At 39.8% G+C, this 22,537-nt stretch overlaps 1 protein-coding gene and 1 long non-coding RNA gene across 2 annotated transcripts in view; one reads left to right on the top strand and one right to left on the bottom strand.

Annotated features, from left to right (window-relative positions):
* LOC142599909 (uncharacterized) overlaps window positions 1-22,537 on the top strand; it is a 139,944-nt gene that overhangs the window by 40,402 nt on the left and 77,005 nt on the right. The gene's annotated exons all lie outside the window — the stretch shown is intronic.
* The window catches only part of SLC2A13 (solute carrier family 2 member 13), a 173,499-nt gene that overhangs the window by 141,829 nt on the left and 9,133 nt on the right, over window positions 1-22,537 (bottom strand). The window contains exon 2 of the mRNA XM_075742048.1: window positions 1,685-1,844. Within this exon, the coding sequence (XP_075598163.1) occupies window positions 1,685-1,844 (160 nt within the window). The remainder of the gene's footprint in view (window positions 1-1,684; window positions 1,845-22,537) is intronic.

Genomic DNA, 22,537 nt, shown 5'->3' with positions numbered 1-22,537 from the left:
GAAAAGTACTACTGCTTGCCATTAACTTTTCTCAAAATTGGGCATATTTCTTTACCTACAGAAAGGGATTAGCAATCCTATAAAACTAAGTTTTTCTTTCAGTGAAGGCTGTTTCTAAATTCTCCATAAGTGGACACACAGTCTGCCAGAGAATGCAGCTGCATTATAATGAAATGGTCATCAAAAGTGTCATGTAAAAATGCAAAATGCTATTTACATGTGAGCTAAAGTAACCAATGCATTTTCAGAAAACACAAAGCAGAGCTAAAATTTAAATTTAAATTAAAATTAAACAAAATCAGCATGAAGTGACTTTTTTCTTAAGGTCAAAATGTGACATCATTTTACAAAAGAGACAAAGGACACAATCACATGGACAAAAAGTAAACACCTCAAACTTCTTTCATCTTCAGACATACATAAATTAAACTATAGATTAAATAAGAAGAAAACATTAACTTTTTGTTTTAATGCATATTTCTTTACATACTATAAGAATATCAGCTCCCAAGTTCTTCTGTGTATCAAGTCCCAAATTAATTGTTCCTAACTCAAACCTCAAATGTCAGTGCACCTAGAGATCCCTATTGAGCTCCACTGGAAGCCAGAGAACACAGTAAAATTTATGTTGCAAGTTTCTGGGGGTGGGAGGAGTATCCTTCAAATTAGGATTTTCAAATAATAAAGTGATTCCAAGCTGTAGGAACAGAAATCAAAGGCCTTACAATAACATGCACCCCCTTCCCAAGAGTGTTTCAAGAGAAAAGCACACATAATTAAGTACAAGTTTCCAAAAGTTGGAATGTATAGTGTAAGTTATTCCTCCTACACATTTCTGTTAATTATGTTTTCAAGTCAACACTGCAAGTAAAACATTGAGCCACTGAAATTTCTTATCTCTCTCAAATGACACATCACCATAAAGGAAGGTATGAGGCTGCAGTCCAGAAACACTTAGCGATGTCTACAGGAAGAACATAATATCCAGAAAGTAGAGTAAGAGACATTCGTATTATTCTATAAACTAAACTTTTAACTATAAAGTTATGCTACAATATCCTTCACTTCAATTCTGATTGGATTACTCCTGCTCTGATTAAGAATATTCAAACTACACCTCTATTTTGCACATACAGCATCATACTTACTGGAAACTTGCCTTTTGAAAAATCAGCACGTAATTATTCTAAATGCAAAAGACAAGCTACTTTCATAAACATCATCACAATCATTCAAGCTTGTTGATGCATATTTATTGCTCATCCATTTTAAAGTTTAGTAAAGTCAAGAGCCCTAACCATACTGTGAATATTAAGCCTGAGTGAAAGCAGTATGGATATCATATGGTGAGGCACTGGAACAGGTTGCCCAGAGAGGCTGTAGATGGCCCATCCTTGGAAGTGTTCAAGTCCAGGTTGGATGGGGCTTTGGGCAATCTGGTCTAGTGGGGGGTATCCCTGCCCATGGCAGTGGGTTGGAACTGGATGATCTTTAAGATCCCTTCCAACCCAAACCATTCTATGATTCTATTACCATTTAGCAAGACTTAATTATTAAAGATTCATTTCAGTATACAGTTTTACTACTTTGTATGTAAACTCTGTTTTACCAACAAGAATTATAACAGCTGTCAACCAAATCACGACCATGCCAGTTTTGCTTTTAGCAAGGAAGACTCACAAACCTCCATCCATCCTTCGCGAGGTAGCTGAAGATTCCATCAACAACGCTTGCAAAAAACTGCCCTCCAGTGATGAACAGAGTGTTAATGGTGACTAATCTGCCTCTTAAGTGTGGTGGAGCAACTTCTGCGATGTACACTGGCACAGTCATAGATGCTACACCTACAAGAATAAATTAAATTACAGTTATAAAATCAAAAGAGATACTGCATCCCTTTTTCATCATAAAATACTATACCATTTAAATGGAACAAGCTGGAAGAATTTGATTTCCAGGTTCCAAAAGATGAAAAGAAAGAAAATACACCTACTGAATTCTAGAAGCATACCCAGAGCAAATGGGTACACACACTGATTGATAACGGCTGTATTGCAAGTTCAAGGTTTGATGTAATGATCCAAGGAATAACTCACTTCAATTCACGTTGCATGTATACTAAGATTAAATAAAAATCATAAATATATGCATAGTTTTGAAATAAAGAGATGCTGTGATCCAAGTAAGTGCAAATAGGTCAAAGTGACTAACTGAAGGTATCAAGTGCTCACAGCTCTGAGTTCAAACAGAACTTTAGTATGTTTTCCACCTCTAAGAAAAAGCAAGACCAAGCATCACCATCATTATTATTATTGCATAATTTCATTATTGTTATATAGAACGGATTGTTTCCATTGGTTTAAAAGTATTCTATATGCAGTGCTAAAAACTCTATCATAAGGGAGCAAGGATTGAAGCTAAACCACAGGTGCCTTTTATTCTGTCTTAATACCAGTACTACTTCCTATGAACCGTGCGATGGCTCTAAATGACCTATTTGTGCAAAAGATAGAAATGCCCACGTGGAACACACAAAGGAGCCTGCACATACACACAAACCATAAAAGCAGGAGTTCAACAGCATGTAAAGAGCAGAGCTGGGTGCGGTACACGCTTCGGTGGTCCAAACCCACCAACAAATTCACGCTCTCATATAAAGGAAATTTATATCCCTAGTTCCTTAAGAGAACCAACAGTGACAACCAACAGCAATCTTTTTTGTAGTTAAAACTGGAAGTATGTTGGTGGCACACACAGAAAAACACATTTTGACTGAAGCCAGCTGAGATACAACTTGAACACAGTAAGCACGGCCGAACCGCAGCAGAGACAGCACATCTTCCAGCCTAGGGCAGCTCCACCAGGTCCACACCGACAGCCCCATGCCAGCACAGGCCAGTGTCGCACCCTCAGCAAGAAATGGGGTCCCCTACAGACATGCACACAGCTCCTGAAGCACAGCTGTGGTTCCCAGCTCGTGTCACAGCAGAAAGGTTTCATCATAAAATGGCGGAAGCTTCGGCCAGCACCCCGCTGACTCACCGAACTAAGAGCACAAAATCATCTTTAGCAACAAGGTTAGCCTGACAGAACTGCTGGAAGCCTCCAAAAGCTCAAGCGAGGAATATAGATTGTTTAATAATAAAATGGCATTAGAAGATCTTTTGTTACGATAGGTAAATGCTCGCAGCAGCCTCTCAGCATGATAACCCAGTTCCCGGCAGAGCCTCCCAGGATGCGCCAATGCCTCCTCCTCTATTGAGTGAGCAACCCACACAGAATAAAAAAAAAAGCACATAAAAGTGCCAGGAAAAAAAAATAAACATTAAAAATTTATCCAACCATTTTTCAAAGCCAACCAGAATGCATCACAGAAAAAAGCATTCAAATAGCCCTGTGCGTATTTGGTAGAGAAGCAAATTTTCAAACCGAGCCCACCATTAGGGATACTTCTCTCACATCTTTCACATCAGCATTTGAAGTAATTACAATTAAAGCGATGAAGATAGCACACGTATAAGGGAAAAGCCTTTATGGGAAAGCAGAGGAGCACGTCTGCTTTCTGCAAACAAAAGCCCCTGAGGACTCACATGAGGCAGTGGCTCACGTCAGGGTGGAGAAGAAGGGCTCTACAGCTGCGGCAGCCCTGTCTGGGATGGCTGGGCCATCCTGCTCCCCCGACCTCCCCTCTGCCTCACATGCTCATGCTCGTTCCCCCGCTGCAGTGTGGCCATCTTACCCCTGCCAGGGCTGGCCTGCCAGGACACCCGGCTCCGCCAGCCAGGCCCAAAGCCCTGTGCCCCGGTCTGCCAGTGATGGGCAGCAGAGGCCTAGGAAAGGCTCAGCAGCAAAATGAGCATCCAGTAACACCCCAGTACACCCCAAACAAGCTTCCAATAATCATCAGCTTTGGGAATTCATGGCTCGGTGGACCAGATGCTTTGTATCTCTAGAGGGGTTTTCTGAGGCCCTTCATTTTTTGCTCTGCGCTACTCTGTTAAGATCAACTAACAAGCTACGGTACCTCAAAGATGGAAAGGACAAAAAAAAAAAGGAGGGGGGGAAGGGAAGTCTGCTTGCCAGGGGCTATTTTATCATTTGGCCCATAAACACCTTCCCTGCTGTTTGCAAGAGTAACGTAGAAATGAGAGATGACTGAATGCAGAGCAGCAGGAACAAAATGAGATACCAAGCCCTCCAACAAGGAGCCGACAGGTAAAAATATGGTTGTGTTTCCATCTTCCAAGGGACACAAATAACTTTACATCTTTCTCTTGGAAGCTACTGAAAGTCAGTCCCTAGCATTCATCCTCCCCCATGTCCTGCAAACACGGACACCATTAAAAGCTTTAGAAAAATAACATATACTCCCAAGAAGGATATCTTTGAAATAGATAATCATCTACCTTTTCAAAGGTAAAGATGGCAACATCTTTACATGGATTTTATTGGAAAGCTGTTACAAAGATGTGCACAACCAAAACCCATATATACCCTGTAAAAAGGCTACTTTTTTCCCCCCATTCAAATCTTAATGAAGGCTGATTTTACACAGTATCTGCAGAGAAATCTTGTTCAAAACACGCCAGCCAAACTTGCTTCTCAGGCATCCAAAAAGCAGAGCCACGCCATTGACACAACCAACAGCTATTGCCAATGTTCAGCGCAGACCATCAGCCCCTGGGACACAGCTAGAACCCCCGTTAGCCCTGGCTAATGCAACACTCGCCATTTACAGGTGAAATTAAAGCCTCCTGCTATAACATAGGGGTAGTGGGAAGGTTAAAACATGTTTGTAAAGTGTCTTGAAGAAGGGGTACCATGACAGCAGGAGGTTTACTGTTTCTGCTGTGTTCTTGCCACAAAGTTACTGACTACAGGAATTAGCAGAGGAAGGTAAAGCTTGCACACATCAACAGTCCTGTCACAAGCTAGCCACTGATACCAGCTATTCAGCTGGTATTAATACAATAGTTGAAATTATTTATTATCAAACCTGCAATGAACAGCACATGGTTTCTTAGGAAAACCTAAGGAGTTAGACTATTAGTTCAAAAATCACACAAAATCATTTAGATTGACAGGGATATTTGGAGATCATCTAGTCTAAACCCCATTCAAGCCGGGTCAGCTAGAGCAGGTTGCCCAGGAACATGCTCACTTAGGTCTTGACCATCTCCACAGATGGATCTCCAACAAAAATGATTCTGTGATTTTGCAACTTCCATGTCAGCTTTCTCACTCAGAGACTTTTCACAATGTTGCTGTCAAAACCAGCCTTTTTGGCTTTGTACTCAGACCTTACTGCTTCTGCTGGGCTTCCCAAAACCTACAGGTTCAAAACATCCAAAGAAAAACCTCAGTTCAGAAGACAAACTTGGGTTATGTATTTCCAGATATCATTTAAATATCAAAACATATGCTTTGCTACTCTGAGCCTGAAACAGAGGGCGGCAGGAGGCTTCAGGAAATGGAAGGAGGCAATTAGGAAAGCCTCCTTAGTTGGTCTGGCAAGCATTCACACACAAAAGCAAAGTTCTTTCTAAAAAAAATCACCAGAAGTAAAAAAGACTATTCTGAAACAGATCAAATTAAGGAAAAAAAATCATACCACTTTAAGGAAATAACATTTTGGACTCTGTAATGTTATTCACATCGCAGATTTGTTTTCAATTGCCTTAGAATGCATCGGTGTCCTCCAGATTTTCCTCCTCTAATTTAAGACACACTAGAACATGGGAGAGTAAGTTCTTGTGAAAAGGCATAGTTGGAAGCAAGACATTAAATGTTAAAAAACTATAAAAATCTCCAAAATACATAATTAGTATTCATTATGTAGTTATTTTAATAGATAGGTATTAAAGAAATTTGAAAACAAAGAACAGCCTTCCTAGCAAAACTCATGCTTAGGAATAAAGAGGGCTGACGGTTAACTAGAAGTGTTAAGGAGGCACATCCAGGAGCTGGAGTCTCTGCATCATGGTTCTGTCCCTCCTTCCCTCCAGCTTGTGCTGACCCTTTGCACCAACACCACATAAACCAGGGAATACAACCAGCTAAAAGGATATCCCCCTGCCCGTTAAGGGGTTTTTCCCACTTTGCTCCCTTAAACAGTTCACAATGAGATCTATAAGCCTGTAATGGGCCATAGGCAGGACTACGTATGATAACAGAGACCGGCCTGAACTGCCATGGGACTCCAGACCGCCCCGTTGGAAACTAAAATCAGGATGTGAAATAATCACAAAAAAACCAAAAAGCAAAGATATCCCTAATCCTATTTCAAAGTGCAGCAACTGACCCATTAATCTGTGTCTAACAACAAAGAATCATAGAGTCATAGAATGGGTTGAGTTGGAAGGGACCTTCAAGACCACCTAGTTCCAACCCCCCTGCCATGGGCAGGGACACCCTCCACTAGACCAGGTTGCCCAAAGCCCTATCCAACTTGGCCTTCAACACTTCCAGGGAACAGCCACAGCTCCTTACAGAAATTTGTATTGTTAGGAGTTCCAAATAAACAGGCAGAAACAGAAGTTACTAAAACGTTTCCTTCAGGAGAATACTCATGGGAATGAGGCATTCTTCACTAACATATAAAGCTGTACTGAGATACTTAGCCAAGGTAACAGTTTTGTGTTTTCACATATCTTAGAATAAACTTCTAAGAGCAAATTTTCATTAAAATGTTAAACTTTAATGCAGCCAACTTTAAAGTTCACTTCATTAAGAAGCTGCCCATAGTGGTTCGTACTACTTGTAAGGATTCCAAGAAGCTTTTGCAAGTGATTCCACAGACAGAGGATTTCTGGAGGCAACCTGATGAAGAAGCAAGCTTATGGCAAAGGGAATCAGGAATTAAATATTAATAAACAGCTTAATAGAGGTTGTTATACTATGAGAAAGTTTGAATATGAATTTAAGGTTTGGTTGTTATTTGTTTGGATTTTTTTTTTTTAATTAAATAGTAAATTCCAAAGGGGGTGAGGGAAACTTGCCAAGCTACAGCTGAACACCAGACTAATGTTTTCTTCCAGGAACTTTACAGGACATCTGATAAACTTCTTACATCTTGGATATTGGACATGCAATCTAAATTTAGTGTCTTGAAACACTATTGATCCCAGAAGTACATCAGATTATACAAAGAGACTTTCATCAAGTATTTTCTTTCAGTTGTGTTCTCACAAATTATACTCTCAGCTTTTTACTTTATTTCTGACAAGAACGCCATCCTTGCTAACCAATAATTTTAAATATTACTACTCAGATGTGAGCAATGTTATAAGTGGATAGTGGCAACACACTGGTTAACTTTTTGAAATAAGTCACAAGTTACACAATAATTGTATATTCTTTTCTGTAAATGTAAAGAAGAATCCATTTAAGTAGTTAGTGGAGAGAAGAATATCTATTATGACAAACAGATACATTTTACCTGCAAAGGATGTTCATTTTAAAAGACCATTAGCTTTCACAAACACACATATTGCATCAACAAACAGTCACCTCTATTCTATAGACAATTCCACAATATATTTTAATTATAGGGCTCAACCCAATCAAAAATTAAGCCTTTTCATAGTCTTGCAGGGCCCTTTTCTGTTGTTATAGTTAACACTTCAGTTTTCAGTAATGACAGTCAAGCTAAGGGGGTATTAGAGTGCCTCATTAAACATGCTAATAGGAAATACTTGAGAAAGCAGCACATTTCAACATTGTTCTAGTACACTAACCCCTTCCCTAGCAGATAAAGATAAAATCATCATTGAAACAGCTTGTATTTGAGTGTGAACATCAGGGGAAAGCTCAAGTCCCCTCTAATGTCCAGGCTTTCTACCCACTGCATGTCTCTAGTAAAGGCATTATCAGCACTTTATAACTGGTTACTGAAAGTTATTTCAAGGATGAATGGAAGCACACCTTCCCATTTCAATCTTTCCCCTGTATCAGATTAGAAGTCCATTACTTAGCAGTGGTACAACTGTAGTCAGCAACAGCAGAGCTCTGAGATACATAAGAGCAGCGGGACAAACTACTAGCACTAAAATCACATTGCTTTGTGAGAACATAAATCGCAGTAACAGGCAGATTTAGGAGCGTCTCCTCTAGAATAGGGGTCCAACGTCAGCAGACTTCATGGTAGTCTCTTATTTTATTTAAACACTAATTTATTAAATCAGAGAAAGCTGGTTCATCATAGTTAAAGAACCTGTACTGTTGAACATCTAATGAACTAAATAATTGCAGATTTTAATGTCCCTATCTAGCCACCAGCCCAAACCAGAGTGACTAATATTATACTTAGTGCCAAAAACCTATGTTACTATGTGGCACCCAACTGCGAAGCAGTCCAAGGCCCTGAACAATCTGAAGAAAAACAAACGAAGCTCCCCGTTAGTTGATACTGTTTTATAGAACAATCGTATCTTAATGAGCCTGGATGAATAATTCTGTCTGTTGATCACAAGAAGGTTTTTCACTGTTGTGGGTATCAGTAAGGATGAAGAACACAAAATCCTTCTTCACCTAAAAACCCCCCCAAATTCTGTCCACTAGAAACAACCACAACCGTCATATTGCAAATGCAAACCCCCAAAAAGATAGCATTAGCCTCTGTGAATTGCATTACACACAAGAGTAATTTCAAGTTTCAAACTCTCCCTGGATCAAAAGATACAGATGCAAACCCAGCTCATAAAAAAAAAAAAAATTAAGATGCCAACACAGAGTACAATTCCTGTATCATGAAAGTGCTAAGACCTCTCTCTGACATCTCCAGGGCAGTATCGTGCAAGAGCAGCATAAGGAAACTGTGTATCATAGTAGAGACGCATGAATATTCAATGAATTGAGTAATCAAGAAGGGACTATTTATCACAGTACTTATTTTGCTACACTGAATTCTGCAAGCCAAGGAATCTTTTTAATCTGGAAACTACGTGGTTATGAAATGGGAAAAAGTAAGTGAGCATGACACTTGAAGCAAGATAGACAAGAACCTACCATGCAGATGTTAGAGTGTGAAAATTCATTAAAATAAAACCTAGTTTATTCAGTTTATTAAAAGAAAACTTAGTTTATTAAAAATTTGAAAATATACAAAAAATTTGCAGGAATCTTTAATAACACGCACGCAGTAAATAAAAAAAAACTACCCACAGCCAGAAAACTGCAGACAGTCAGTTCTACCAAATAACATCCCAATGTAGAGGGGGATATAAAACATGCCACAAACTGTGGGTACCAAAAGAGTAAGTAGGTAAGCAAAACGGGGGGGAAATACTTCTTCTCTGGGAAAATTGTCAAACAGTAGGAATAGAAAGAGAATTTTACATGAAAGCAAACAGAACTGAGAACGTTTTTAAGGTTAGATGAAAGTAACTATTTGTAAGTGTTAGAACCACCTTAACTGTAGGGTCCTGTTCAACCTCATCCTCAGCATTAGTACTATACATAAAACAGTTCATTTTGGGAAGAGAATTTTTAAAACAAGTAATTTTTTTTTTCTACCCAGTTATTTTAAGATTATTCAAGGTTACAGTAATCCAAAAAACACGGAGACAAAAGAAAACTTACTTTGAGTGGCAAAGTCAGAAGGAGAGAGTGGAATTTAATTAACCAGAGACAAAATAATCAAGCTAAACATCCAGAAAATTTGAAGCAAAGATCTTCACAACTTTCCAAAGCATAGAATCATAGAATCGTTTTGGTTGGGAAAAAACCTTTAAGATCATCAAGTCCAACCATTAACCTAGCACTGCCAAGTCCAACCACCAAACCATGTCCCTAAGCACCACATCTACACGTCTTTTAAATACCTCCAGGGATGGTGACTCCACCACTTCCCTGGGCAGCCTGTTCCTGTGCTTGACAAGCCTGTCAGTGAAGAAATTTTTCCTAATATCCAAACTAAACCTCCCTGGGCACAACTTGAGGCCATTTCCTCTTGTCCTATCGCTTGTTACTTGGGAGAAGAGACCAACAGCCACCTGGCTACAACCTCCTTTCAGGTAGCTGTAGGGAGCAATAAGGTCTCCCCTCAGCCTCCTTTTCTCCAGGCTTTCCCCAGTTTCCTCAGCCACTCCTCATAACACTGATGCCCAAAGAAAGGCAACGGAGCTGGTGAAGGGTTTGGAACACAAGAGCATGCCTAGCACTGCAGATGTCAGATCACAGTTTATGCTTCCCAGCAACCCAGAATTAGTTACCCATGTTCAGTCTTTCTTTATGGCCAGCATATATTCCTTTTAATCCAGGTTGTGAAACGCCTGGTCAGACATCTCCCCACTCAGTTGGCCTAGTTCCTGAGTATCCTACTGAGGGACCTCCTCCTCACAGCGTGCCATACTGGGCTTGTAGCTCATGGCTGTAGATTCCATTCCAGAAAACTGGCATGTTTAAAAAAAGTTACTCCATGCTGCCCAAATCTATCCACAGATCTGGCTTTAAGACTTACCCTGTTTCAGGTTACTTCAAAACATAAATCAAAATGATTCCTAAAAGAAATCCAGCTAAAAGACAACGTTGTAAAAATGTAACAACTGAACTGGTAATTAATAGACCTAGCTCATCAGTGACAGTTTCTTCAAAATATATAAGCAAAGTATTTGGTTGCTAACCTACACATACATTTTCAATAAGCAGAAGAGTTAATCTTTTTTTGGGTCACCTAAACAGCTATCAATTTGTATTTAGCACCTTTAACACTGAAATGGATTTTCTCCTTTTTCTAAAGTGATCCAGACCGAAGCAGATGAATTATTTCTGGAACAGCAATTTTAGGAAAGCTTAAATAGAAAAAAATCTATCTCAAAAAGTACGTGTGTGTGCACACAGGTATGCAGGGGAGGGAGTCCACTAATTCTCAATATTGAATTTGCTACGACTGCCTCTACTTGAAAGGTACCAGGAATTGTGAAGAAGTGTCTTTCTGAACCATTATAACAACACAAGATTAACAATCAGCCTTAAAAATGACTACCTAAAGCAACTAGTAAAAAGTCCTAATTTGTTTTACAAATTAATTTTGATCAAGTACTATTTGCAAAGATTCCATGAACTTAGAAGCTGTAGAAGATCTTTCATTGTGAAAGAGTGAAGCAGCAGAGAGCAGCAGAGATTTTTATACTACTCAACGCAACCTTTATTTTTACCATAGTGCAAAAGCTTCTCACTTCAGAAAATAAGGGCATTTTATTTTTCTTTCACTTGAAAATTATAAATACAACATAGTAGTTTTCTTTATGACAGCTTGTATAAACATGTAAGGCAAGTACTACTTAATCTACTTTAAAAGTGAAGCTTTTACTTTAAATAAATAGCAATTGATATAAGCAGTGCTTTTCTTCAGGACGTGCAGACTACGCACTACACATGCTGCTCGCTTACACCTAGGAAAAACAGGCAGATGAACGTGGTGAAGTGCCGAGGCAGTCACAACCAAAGATAAGGAGCCACTTCCCCAGCCAGTGGCTCCGTCCCTTCCAGCAAGGCAGCAGATCAGGACGCATATCGCACCTCAGCTACTCGGTTTCCCATTGGAGACTTTTGTTCTGGTGGCTGACGTGGACTTGCGCTAAAGCACAAGATCACAACAAGCACTAACTGAGCAGCTGAGGAGCAGCCATCCAGCTCTTTCTGTGGGCTCAGTCAGGCTAACGGCAATTTCCAGCAGGGGAGTATGGTTTTATAATGGCCCAGAATGATTTGGCACAACTCATTTGTATAACCACCCATATATACTAGAAAGCCAGCATTATGAACACCATGCAATCATTACATGGTTAAAAAAACAATATAAAAACCCCACACCAAAGACCCCACAACAATAGTTGAATGCTTCAAGGATTAGCAAAGATCTTCAGTGTAGAGAAATTTTATTTCCAGAGGACAAGGGTGATGATTTGAAAGCTATGCATAACATGAATACCTCTTTCCAACTTTGCATTTTTGTTTATAAACCACTTTTTTCTTTCCTAGTTCTACTACAGTGATGCTTTACCCAACTTAGAGAAGTGATATTTAAGCAATCATGAGCGAGCTTCAGAAGCTAAACTACAGCTCAGCTAAAAGCATGCCTTCAACTTATACCCGAAAGCCCCACATCTTCAACTAAGAAGTAACTTAGTTTTAACCATGCCTCCTTCTACCAGTGCAATCATTAAAACAGTTAAACCAGTTAACTTTTCTGTAAACTACTTTAGGTTTCATTGAGTTAACCAGAAGTCCAGCAACTGACTCCAAACAGCTTAAGAGGAAGACAGGCAGAAGAACACATTTTCTTACCTACCACTTGCCATTAATTTAAAAAAAAAAAAAAAATCTAGAAAGACTAATCTCATTGCAAACTAAGTATTTTAGACAAAAACTATGGAGTGACATTGAATGTGTTCATTCACTATTCTGGAAAGCCATTCATAAAAATACTGTCTGTCTAGTTTACATTCCCAGTAATTTTGTGCTTGCACTGGGTAAATACATTGCAACCATCAGTGCAGAAAACTGTATTTTGATAAGAATCACTACATTTAGTTACCCACTTGTGCAAGAAACAGCATGATTTGTAGGAAGACAGATATCAGTTATATGGTTTTATAACTATTGCTCTAAAAACCAAACATAAGTCCTGTAAGCCTTTTACAGCCTGAGGCCTGATTTTAAAAAATAGGTTTCAATTACATCATTATAACGCAAGTAGCATTCATAACAGTAATGTAAGTATAACTATCATTGTCATAAAACAAGTCACAGTGACTGCTCTGTTTCCTGCTATGCTAGAGGCTTCATACACAACAAGATTGTGTTTTATTATCTCTGCATGGATCACTTGTGTCTGTCTTGTTTGTGTCTTGTGTGTAAAGACATTTTTTTTACTATAGGGGAAAATAAAAGGTGTCTGTATTTGCAGTATCGGAGGTTTGAGGGGGTGTGGAAATCAGCATAGTACTTCTTCCTCAAGATACCTTCCAAGGCATGCACGTTTTGCAGGCTAGGGAGAGTAAGGGCGTTCCCAGTGCAGAGAGGTTTAAGTCAACAACTTTAGTCTATAATCCAAGTGCTGCACATTGCTTTGCTTTATGAGAAGCAGCTCAGCTTAAATGCCTAGCTTTCATGCAACTTCTCCCCATGGTCTGCAGTTTCCCCGCTACCATTTCAATAACAGCTGCTTGGTGCCAGTGAAATGCAACTGTAATAGGAGAACATCCTATGGAGGAATCCCAGGTAAGGATCTCTCAAGTAAAGTGATTAAGTCTCAGAAACGGTTTTGACTATTATGACAAGGATCTTGCACTAGTAGAGGGACAACCTAGTGCTGAACTTCTTCAGGCCATGTAGGTTTACTCCTAGACAGGACTTGAGATAGTCTAGATCAGCAATCACAACTGCAGGACTCACAGTGTACTATTCAAGCTGTCAAGGGATGCAAAGGTACTTTAACCTATTTTGGTGTGTATTTACTTCCATCAGTTGCTTATACTGACAAAAAGGAGATGTAAAGAATGAGGCTGATGCATTAGTGGGAAAAAAACCAAGACAGTAGATGTCAAGCACTAATGGAGAAAAAAGTAACAGATCAACAACTCCATTACCAACATCTAAGGGACAAACAGATGAGGGAAGTCTCAGCTAACCAGGAGTGGGTGGATGCTGCAGGTGGGAAGAAACTACTGCTACATTTTAGCAGGGAAACAGACTGCCAAAGAGCTTCCTAAAAACAAGGCTGGCACTCTTAAGGCCTCAGGGACAAGACTGGTAGAGGACAGATAGTCTCAGGAAAACCTGAGAGATGCTGCTCTCACGACTTTCAGTTTTTGACAACTTGCAGTCCCCCAGATGCATCGTAACAGACAGCTGTTTTCCAAACAGCAGATGCAATCCCGCTAACAGGGTTGCTTTACTCCAACTCTTACTTTGCAGACTTCCTCATTAACAATAGTAACTCCCTATTAATAGTGCTCAGAGCATACGGATGTGAGAACCACGGATCACAGAAGCACAGCTCCCAAGGTCCTGCCGCAGAGTGGCTCTTTCCTGCCCTGGTTTTGTTCTCCGGGCATATTAAGAGGGGAGGATTCAGGAAAAGCTGCAGGTCAGCCTGCAGTGAAAGCTGGGCAAACATTGTGGTGTTCTCAGTAAATCTTGTTAATTGATACAAGACCCTGGTAACTCTAGACAATGTAAAGATTAAAAGGAAATAAAGATGAGTATCTAAAATGCCCTTCTGTAACTCAGAGCACTGCGCTGATTCTCTCATCCAGAGTCTGCTGTGTTGCCTCTATCCAACAAGAGAATAGTGAAAACAAGCAATTTTATGAAGAATTAAGAGTTGGCATTTAAAATGGCATATCTGACAGTCCCATTCTAATTAACATAGATGCAGCAAATATCCTTGTTAAGATAAAATCTGCTTTTCCTGTGACTTGCACTGTGCAAGGTGCAATAAATCACTAAGTCATAAGATGACTAACCAGACAATGAAACAATCTGCTGTTTCAGTTTGCTGCCCCCCCAGCCTCTAAGTGCCCCAGCTTTTTTGCACCTTGAGGCACAGCTACTATGGAGAGCCTCCTGCCAATTTTATTTAACTCCTTCATATATGCTCCCACAAAGAAGCGGATTCCATCCTTAAAACCAAAAGGTTTACCATTAAAAATGTAGCCCCCCCCTTTCGAAGTGACAAGACATTCTCATGTCAGTTCAAGTTTTAAGTGAAAAGATTTATGCACCAATGAAGAAACCACTACTAAATCCAGCATATGTCTGAAATACAAACTTCACAAGTTCTGCCCTTACAGTATTACTCTACTTTCCCAGAGAAAATTTATAAAAAAAATTTTATATTTGAGGACAACTGAAAATCCTAACAGAGCGGGAAGGGAGCTCTGAATCCTCACAGCACTCTTTCCAAAGAAACCGTATATAGTAATTACTGTCTCCCATCTTGTTTTGCCCTATAATTTGGTCACATTTCACCTGATCTTTTAATTAAGTTTTCATAACACCAGATCTAATTGAATCATCAATTACAGTAAAACCTAGGTACATATAATTGAATTGTCATTCAAAAGAATTATTTTTATTTACATTTTAAAAACATTTCTGGTCTACATCCTGTTCCTTATTTCCCAAAACAAAAGGCAGGGACTGCTGACACTGCTGCAGGAGGGCAGCATCAGGAGGCAGAATTAATCACTCACTGGAGAAGAATCATTAAACTGAGCACTAATAGAGTGAATGTGAGTAGGAAAAACCAGTTGTGATAGCTTCTAATAAAGCACTAGGAACTGTCAACGAAGCACAAAACAGCTCATAGGTAACTGGATCTCTGAATTACTCACCACCCACTCCTACCTTCCCAATTAGTACTGTTTATACTTGTATGCAGTAAGAAAATAATAAAACCACATATTTTTCCAACAAAATTTTACAATCCATTGCGAAGCACACACATTGACAACAGGTTTATATGTAGATGAGGTTGGGAAGAAGCCTCTGTTCTAGAAGAATGCTACTCTTCCTGCCACCAAAGACAACCTCCTTAATAGCAGAATCCCCTTCCTTAATACTCCTGACCTACCGCAGCAATATAACAGCCAGAAAAACTTCCCGCAGGCTGTGCTTCCAATGCAGTGTGTGCTTTCAGCAACTCAAATATCTATGGCTTGTTATCTTCATGTGCAGCATGATCCACCCTTCAAATACTGTCAAGTTCACATCCACATTCATCTGCTCACTCTGAATTTCCATTGCTCTGCTTTCTTAGTTTAAAGGACTTTAACTGCTAAGACGTACAGACCCTTTGAGTAGTTCCAATATACCATATCAGAAAACTCAAGCTAAGGTGTAAATTGCCAAAAGTATTTAGTGGCAGAGTCCTTTAACGACTCTTGTGCCAACAGCTGGTAAGAAACAGAAAAGGCTTGTGGGAGTAATTGAAGAATAAGCATAGTTAGTGATACAGCATGTCAGATTACGTTCTGGAAGTTGTCTACATTACTCCACTGAGATACATTTTAAATATGCTTTACAGAGTTGGGTTGATTTTAGGAAACCTTATTTTTCTGTGCAATGACAAGTATGTGATAATTTGTATATACGTATCTATTAACACATGGTTTGCGCTTCCAGTTAGGTAGCATTTCCTACAGGTACAAAGCCAAGTGGGAATTACGTAACAGCCATTAATTGCAATTTGTAACAAATAATTTACCAGCATTTCAGTAAGCTTTGAACATCAGTCTTGTCTGAGCCCAGACTTCTCTGACTAGTACCACCAACAGCACTGTTTGTCTAAAGACAAGGAGGGAATGAGGAGAGAGAAGATCTGACCGTAGAGGAAATTATCTGAGAAACTGAAAAAAATCAGACCACAAAGTCCATTCACAGAAACCGGAGTGTTGAACAGGTTATGACTGACAGAATTAAAGATTATTATTTCTTTTTATTAAATTCAAGAATGCCTTTATGAAAATGCAAGCAAACGTCAGCCCTGTGTCACAGAAGGAAAAATGGAGGCATAAAGTACCACAGTCACTTTACGATCAAGTGGCCAGCAAGTGACAAACCCAAGAATTACAGCCTAGTCTTATGTTTACTCAGCAGAGCATGAGACATGACAGAGCATCAGACATTTGGGTCTCACAATGCGCAAGTCATTGTACTTTCAACAGACATTTTCTTATTGCAGTATTTAAAGTTAGCAAGCCTTCTGAGTGGCAAAGTAAAACACTTGTGTATGTGTATTTAACATTTTAACATAAGGCTTGTTGCAATTCAGCCTTGAGACTATAAATCTACATGACACACAAAATTTCATATTATAGCAACATGAGTTCAAGGCTGTATGTCTCTAGCTCTTTGTATCAGCATGAAATAATACTTTTTTTCTTGCTAGTACAAGAACACAATAGTGTCCTTGCTACTATTGCTTCTACAGCACACGAGCAAACTGTATGGTTTCCAGCTGCTAGGACAGGTAACCCAAGGTGGCATCTGCATTGGCAGAATTCACCGTGACTTAGAAAACCTATGGCTACAGATACTGTAGCAGGACAAATTTGCAGAGTACAGAATACACAGAGCAATTGTGAAAATGAAATGCAGCAGACCAGATACTTCTTGGTCTATTATTGCTTCAGGGATGTATGTATTTTAGTGACTGATAATGCATGACAAACAAAAATCCAAACGAAAAAACATGCAGAGCAACTGTGAAAAGGAGACACAGCAGACCAAACACTTCTCAACCTATTATTGCTTTAGGGATACATGTATTTTAGTGCCGACAACATAAGACAAATAGAAATCCAAACCAAAGAGAGCCATACATTGCTTCTGGATGATTCAGCTACACTGAGAACATATTTGTACAAAACTGAGGAATTGTAGTAAAACATAAAAATGCCTGTGTGCAAACAACTGAATCATTTGCTTTAAGCAAGAAACAAAGCACTGCTGTAAGCAAAATATCACAGAAGATGTATATAAGCATTTGCAAAGAAATATGACGTGCTTCATCTTCGAATATCAGCTTAAAAGTCTTAGAAACTTCTCTAACAAATCCACCTGAAGTTGTATTTTTCAGTTGTAGCTCAGTGTGACTATCCATATCTACCTTACAGACTTAATTTTATATGAACCTACAACTACCTGATGAACAGATTCATATCTCCTGTAAAGTACTGTACTAATTAGTAGTTTATCAAGATCATGAGGTAAAGAAATTAATGTTGCTGAAATGTCAGCAGAATCGCACTGGCTTAAAACTCATGAAAGCATGTTGGAGTCAGGCCTGAAACTCGCTCTCTTGCTCATTGCCACAGCACAGATGAAAATGAGTTACTTGTGCAGGTGTTAGATCACACAAGTCTGCATTATCTAAGCCAAGAAACACACATCCCTACTTGATAAAAATTTAACAAAGAAGAAAGAATTGAGCCAAGAATTATATATTCCCGCTTGATAAAAAAAAATTTAAAGCAGAAAGAAAGGCTCCATACCTCAAGCAATTCTTCGTACCCTCGCCAGAGCACAACTGTGGAATCCGTTCCCAACGCCAATCCTGAAAATCTGGGCAATTGGTTTATGGTATCCTCTTGCATAGCCACCTTCAATCACACTTTTTCTCACCACAAAAATACAAACAACTCCTATTGAAAATATCCACTAATATAATTTTATTTTATTACTCAATTCTTCCTGCATGCACAAAGTTCTCCAGGTGTCTGGATTCCTACTTCCCACCGTGACCTACTAGGAGGCCTGGATCAGACACTCCTTCTCACCAACACGGGCCAGGAAAGACAAGTGTGGCAAATGAGTTACTAAAGTTTGACTAATGCTACTTTAGCACTCACAATTCCAGTTCCCCCTTCTTTGCACCAGTGCAAGGAGCATGGTGTCCCTATATCCCAGTCCAAATGAAGCTCCCTCACAGGGGAAACTTGGAGGTAAGAAGCCATTGCAGCTAGACAAATTGAAAAACTGAATAGTTTGACTGCAACGAAGTGGTCCGTAAGAAGTCCCCATCACACCTAGCATGCACAGCTTCATGTATCATGGAAAGAGCCTATAGAAAGAAAAGCAGAATTAACACAAAATTTTGAGACAGCAGGCTAACAAGTAGGTCAGGCTTACCCCCATCCAACCAGCACACAGCCATAGGGATTTATGTCTTAGCAACCCATCTAAAACAGTCACTTACACAAATCCATACTCATGGATCAAAGATACAAGGGAGCATCTGACCATGAGCAGAGGCTCTACTAAGCCAGTCAGAAACAGGTTAAGATTCTAGGTAAGGAAAACCAGAAAACATGCACAGTCCCTTAGAAGTTTCACCATTACAGGGTGAATTACTGAGAATTAACTTCTGAATAGACTAAACAAATACTCTAAACAGACAGCTCAGATCTTGCTAAAGATACAGTTGGTATTACAGAGGAGATAGGCCTGCTAGTCTTGAGCTATGAGGAAAAACCTTCTCTGCACCGCTGCGTTTATAAGCTCGGCACACTGTTTCCTTCTGTGCAAGGGAGCACTCCACATCTAAGAGGATAATGATTAATCGCCCAGATAGTACTTGGGTGTCAGGCAAAGCAATTAACTTTGAATCAGGGAGAGGCCCTGCAGACTGATAGAATAGTCAGCTTTTGACTCCAGGAAACGAAGACACAGAAATAGGTAGGGACAGGCAGAATCAAAGCCGAAACACAAGTTGCATCTTTTCTTACTTTAAAGTCACCATCAGCAGACACAAAAGAAAGCAAAACAACAATAGAGCTTGACCTAAAAATTATGCCTCGAAACTACAGCTTTTTCAGAAGCAACACACTGTTGAACATGATAACATTTTGTTTACCCTAGCTCGTAAAACTGCAGTCTGGGATCAGGAGAGGAGGGAAGCCCTAAACCTGCAGGACAGTAAGATGCACAGAGGTAATCACATAGAACATTCAGGTGTAGACAACTATTGTGCCCTGCCCCAAAATTAGATTTTAAGATAAATAGTACCTTCTCGTCCAAGGTTTCAAAGAATTTAGTAAAGTACATTCCCCCTCGCTAAAAGAGAAGTTGCCATTATTTGTGTAATGCTTCACTCAGTGTGTTCCCAGATTTCTGCTATATGCGCCAATGATTTTTTCCAGGACCGTGCCAGTCCATCATTACAAGAGAAAGGATCTACATTCTGTGCCTTATTTCTCCTCCTACCAAAAAAACTATATACAGGACAAAACCAGACCCCAGCATTCAGCTCAAAACATTACCACAGCGATTGAAATCGCCTATGTACGACATTTAGTCTCTTCCACACCATTCTTCAAGATCCTGAAGTTGTCCATAGCTCTGGCTTCCCATTCGTACCAAGCTGTTCCAACGTGAATTGGACTGGGGAGGTCAGCAGTGCCTACAATTAATGCAGGGACAGGAAGTCTACAAGGCAAAAGACTTAGCTGCTGAACTCCATAGTGAATAAAACCAGACTTACTTTTTCCCCTTAGGCAGATTCCCCTTTCCTGTGCTGACATTGCTACTACTGACCTCAACAGTCCCATAATCAAGGACCTGTGAACAAACAAAAAAGGTCACTTATATGCAAACATTTGCTGAAGTGCGTGTTTGAGTTACACACAGCTTTGTTAACCAGTACTTCCTCCATGCTCTACTTCATCTATTACCACACTGCCTCTCTCAGATGTTAGGCTCTCCCCAGAATCCATCACCGCTCCAACCAATCCTGAAAAAATTAACGAACCAAATCAAGAGAGCAAGTACTTAGTGGCGAGTCCCATCTATTTTATCTCCTTAACCTCACAGATTAAACAAAACTTCCTAGGTGGGCAGCTACAAACAGAAAATTAAGTTCAAAATAACAGTTAGGCAGAGTAAGTCCTAATACAGCTAGGAATAACAAATATAGCACATTGATCCGAACCTTAATCACACAAAAAATACCACAAGCAGCAGTGTTTCTCTTCTATTATCACACGTTAGACAATTAGATTCCAAAGGAGTACTACCTCTGACTCGAGACATCTGACTTTGGGATCCTGATACACCATCCTCCATCAACTATACCAGAATTTAGGCTCCCAACTCTCCCTGTTCCCACCTGCACTCCAGTTAGATGTTCAAACAGGCAGCAAAAACACTCCCTGCCTCCAACACCCCACGCAGGCTCGGTGTTGCAATTATATTTCTAGATTTCTGAAGTTGCTCCAGCCTCACTGTCACAGCTTTCAATATATTTAGTTATCAACCACTTTTCTTATAAAAAGATCAGGAATAAGTAATTTATTAAACATATTTATTAGCTCCAATACACAGCTTTTGCATCCAACTTTCTCTGGGCACCTTTAAGATTATTTTTTTCTTCCATAATTCCCTGATAATTTTTGCTGTCGAATGGTGCCTATGCTACAACTGCCGGTTCAGCAGCATGAGAGAAAACTGCTCAGAAAGTAGTTGTCTTCAGCATCAGGATCACCTAACTCTTTCTTAAGGAAATTTCTGAATCCTGACTGCCTATTCATTTCTGAATGTGCAGCTGAAGAGACAGTAAATCCACAACTGTATTTTCTCCAGGTTAAGCACTGCTGGTTCGCCCAGGATTAGAGCTGTCAAAAAGTAACGGGCTGCACTGTTTGAATCTTTCATAATATTGGTTAAAATCCCACAGAGTCACAGATAACTACCAAGTATTGTAATACTATCACATGCTTCTGACAAGAATCAATGGTAATTTGGGGGAGGAAAAACAGAGGGGTAGGAACAGGAGCTCCCCGTATCCAGCAGTTGGTCTATTCTGGCTTTGGAGGCTGAACCACAGGGCAGGGCATGGGAACAGGATGGCATCAGTGCCCCTTCTGCCTTCCTGCTCCTCTGGGCACAGCAGCTCTGCTCTGGTACTGCCCTAGGGAAAAGGAGGAATGCCTGCAGCTCCACTCCTCCCTCGCCCTGGGAACTGGAGCGGATGCCACAGCAGGACCTGGCTGAACTGCAGAAGGCAGAGCACAAATCACAATTACTACTATCGTTTTCAAATACTACCAATACCTAATTTTTTTTCTATTTGACTACAATAAATGTGATTGATAGCTTATGAATGACGGCACTGCTCTGATAGTAATGTATCAGTCGTAACAACATGGAAGTCATTTAATGACACTTACTTAAGGTCACCTTCATGTTTCTATGACTGTGTCGGCATGAAGAAAAGAAGAGCCAGACAGGAACAACCAACAGGTTGGGGAAAAAAAAAACCAACCCAGAAATCCTACATCTACCTGTTCATTAGGGATGCAATCAGTTCAAGATGGACTTAAATTTCAAATTGTTGGTGCCTTCAAGGAGGCCTAAGTTCAAAGGTCTTATCTGGTGAACCATGAGTAGGAGCATTAAAACTACAAAAATAAACCTGGAAAACTATCAGAAGTTACTAAGCAAGACAGGGAACTGATAATAGCACAAGACAGACAAATACAACAACCTCTCTGTATTTGTTTAAAAGAACAGCATAGAGAAAGTTGTTCCTTTAGGATTTCTCAGGGAACTCCACACAGCCCTGGTGGGGCTAGTTTTCAATACATTTTTTTCTTATTCTTGGCTGGAAATCCCAGCCAGGAAAGAGATTTAAGAAATGGAAATGTTATAAGTAATAAAAGATAAAGGTCTAGGCAATTCAGAGGAGAAAGATTTGTAGGTAGATTGTTCAAGGCTTTATAGGGTTTCTATGCTGTTCTGGCACAGAACGTGTATTTGAGAGAAAGAATGGGAGAGAATTTCTTAGAAGCAATCAGAAATTAAAGACCTTCACATGCCAGTGATCACTTCAGCAGAAGTTTCTCTCACAGCAGCACTGACAGGAACATGTTGCCAATTTACAAGACCGCACGCCCCACAGCATGGTCAACACAACATGTGTAACACCAGGCATGCTCTGCTGTTCTTTCCAATTTGGAACACATCTCCCTGGGTTTCCACAGCAGGACAGGAAAGCAGAAGAGCTGTGGCTAAGCACAAAGACATCCCTAAT

The sequence above is a fragment of the Balearica regulorum genome, chromosome 1 (genome assembly GCF_011004875.1).
Source record: "Balearica regulorum gibbericeps isolate bBalReg1 chromosome 1, bBalReg1.pri, whole genome shotgun sequence".
In the NCBI taxonomy this organism is placed as follows: Eukaryota; Metazoa; Chordata; class Aves; order Gruiformes; family Gruidae; genus Balearica; species Balearica regulorum.
Note: the sequence above shows the minus strand (reverse complement) of the source record. Positions and strands in the feature narration are given on the sequence as shown.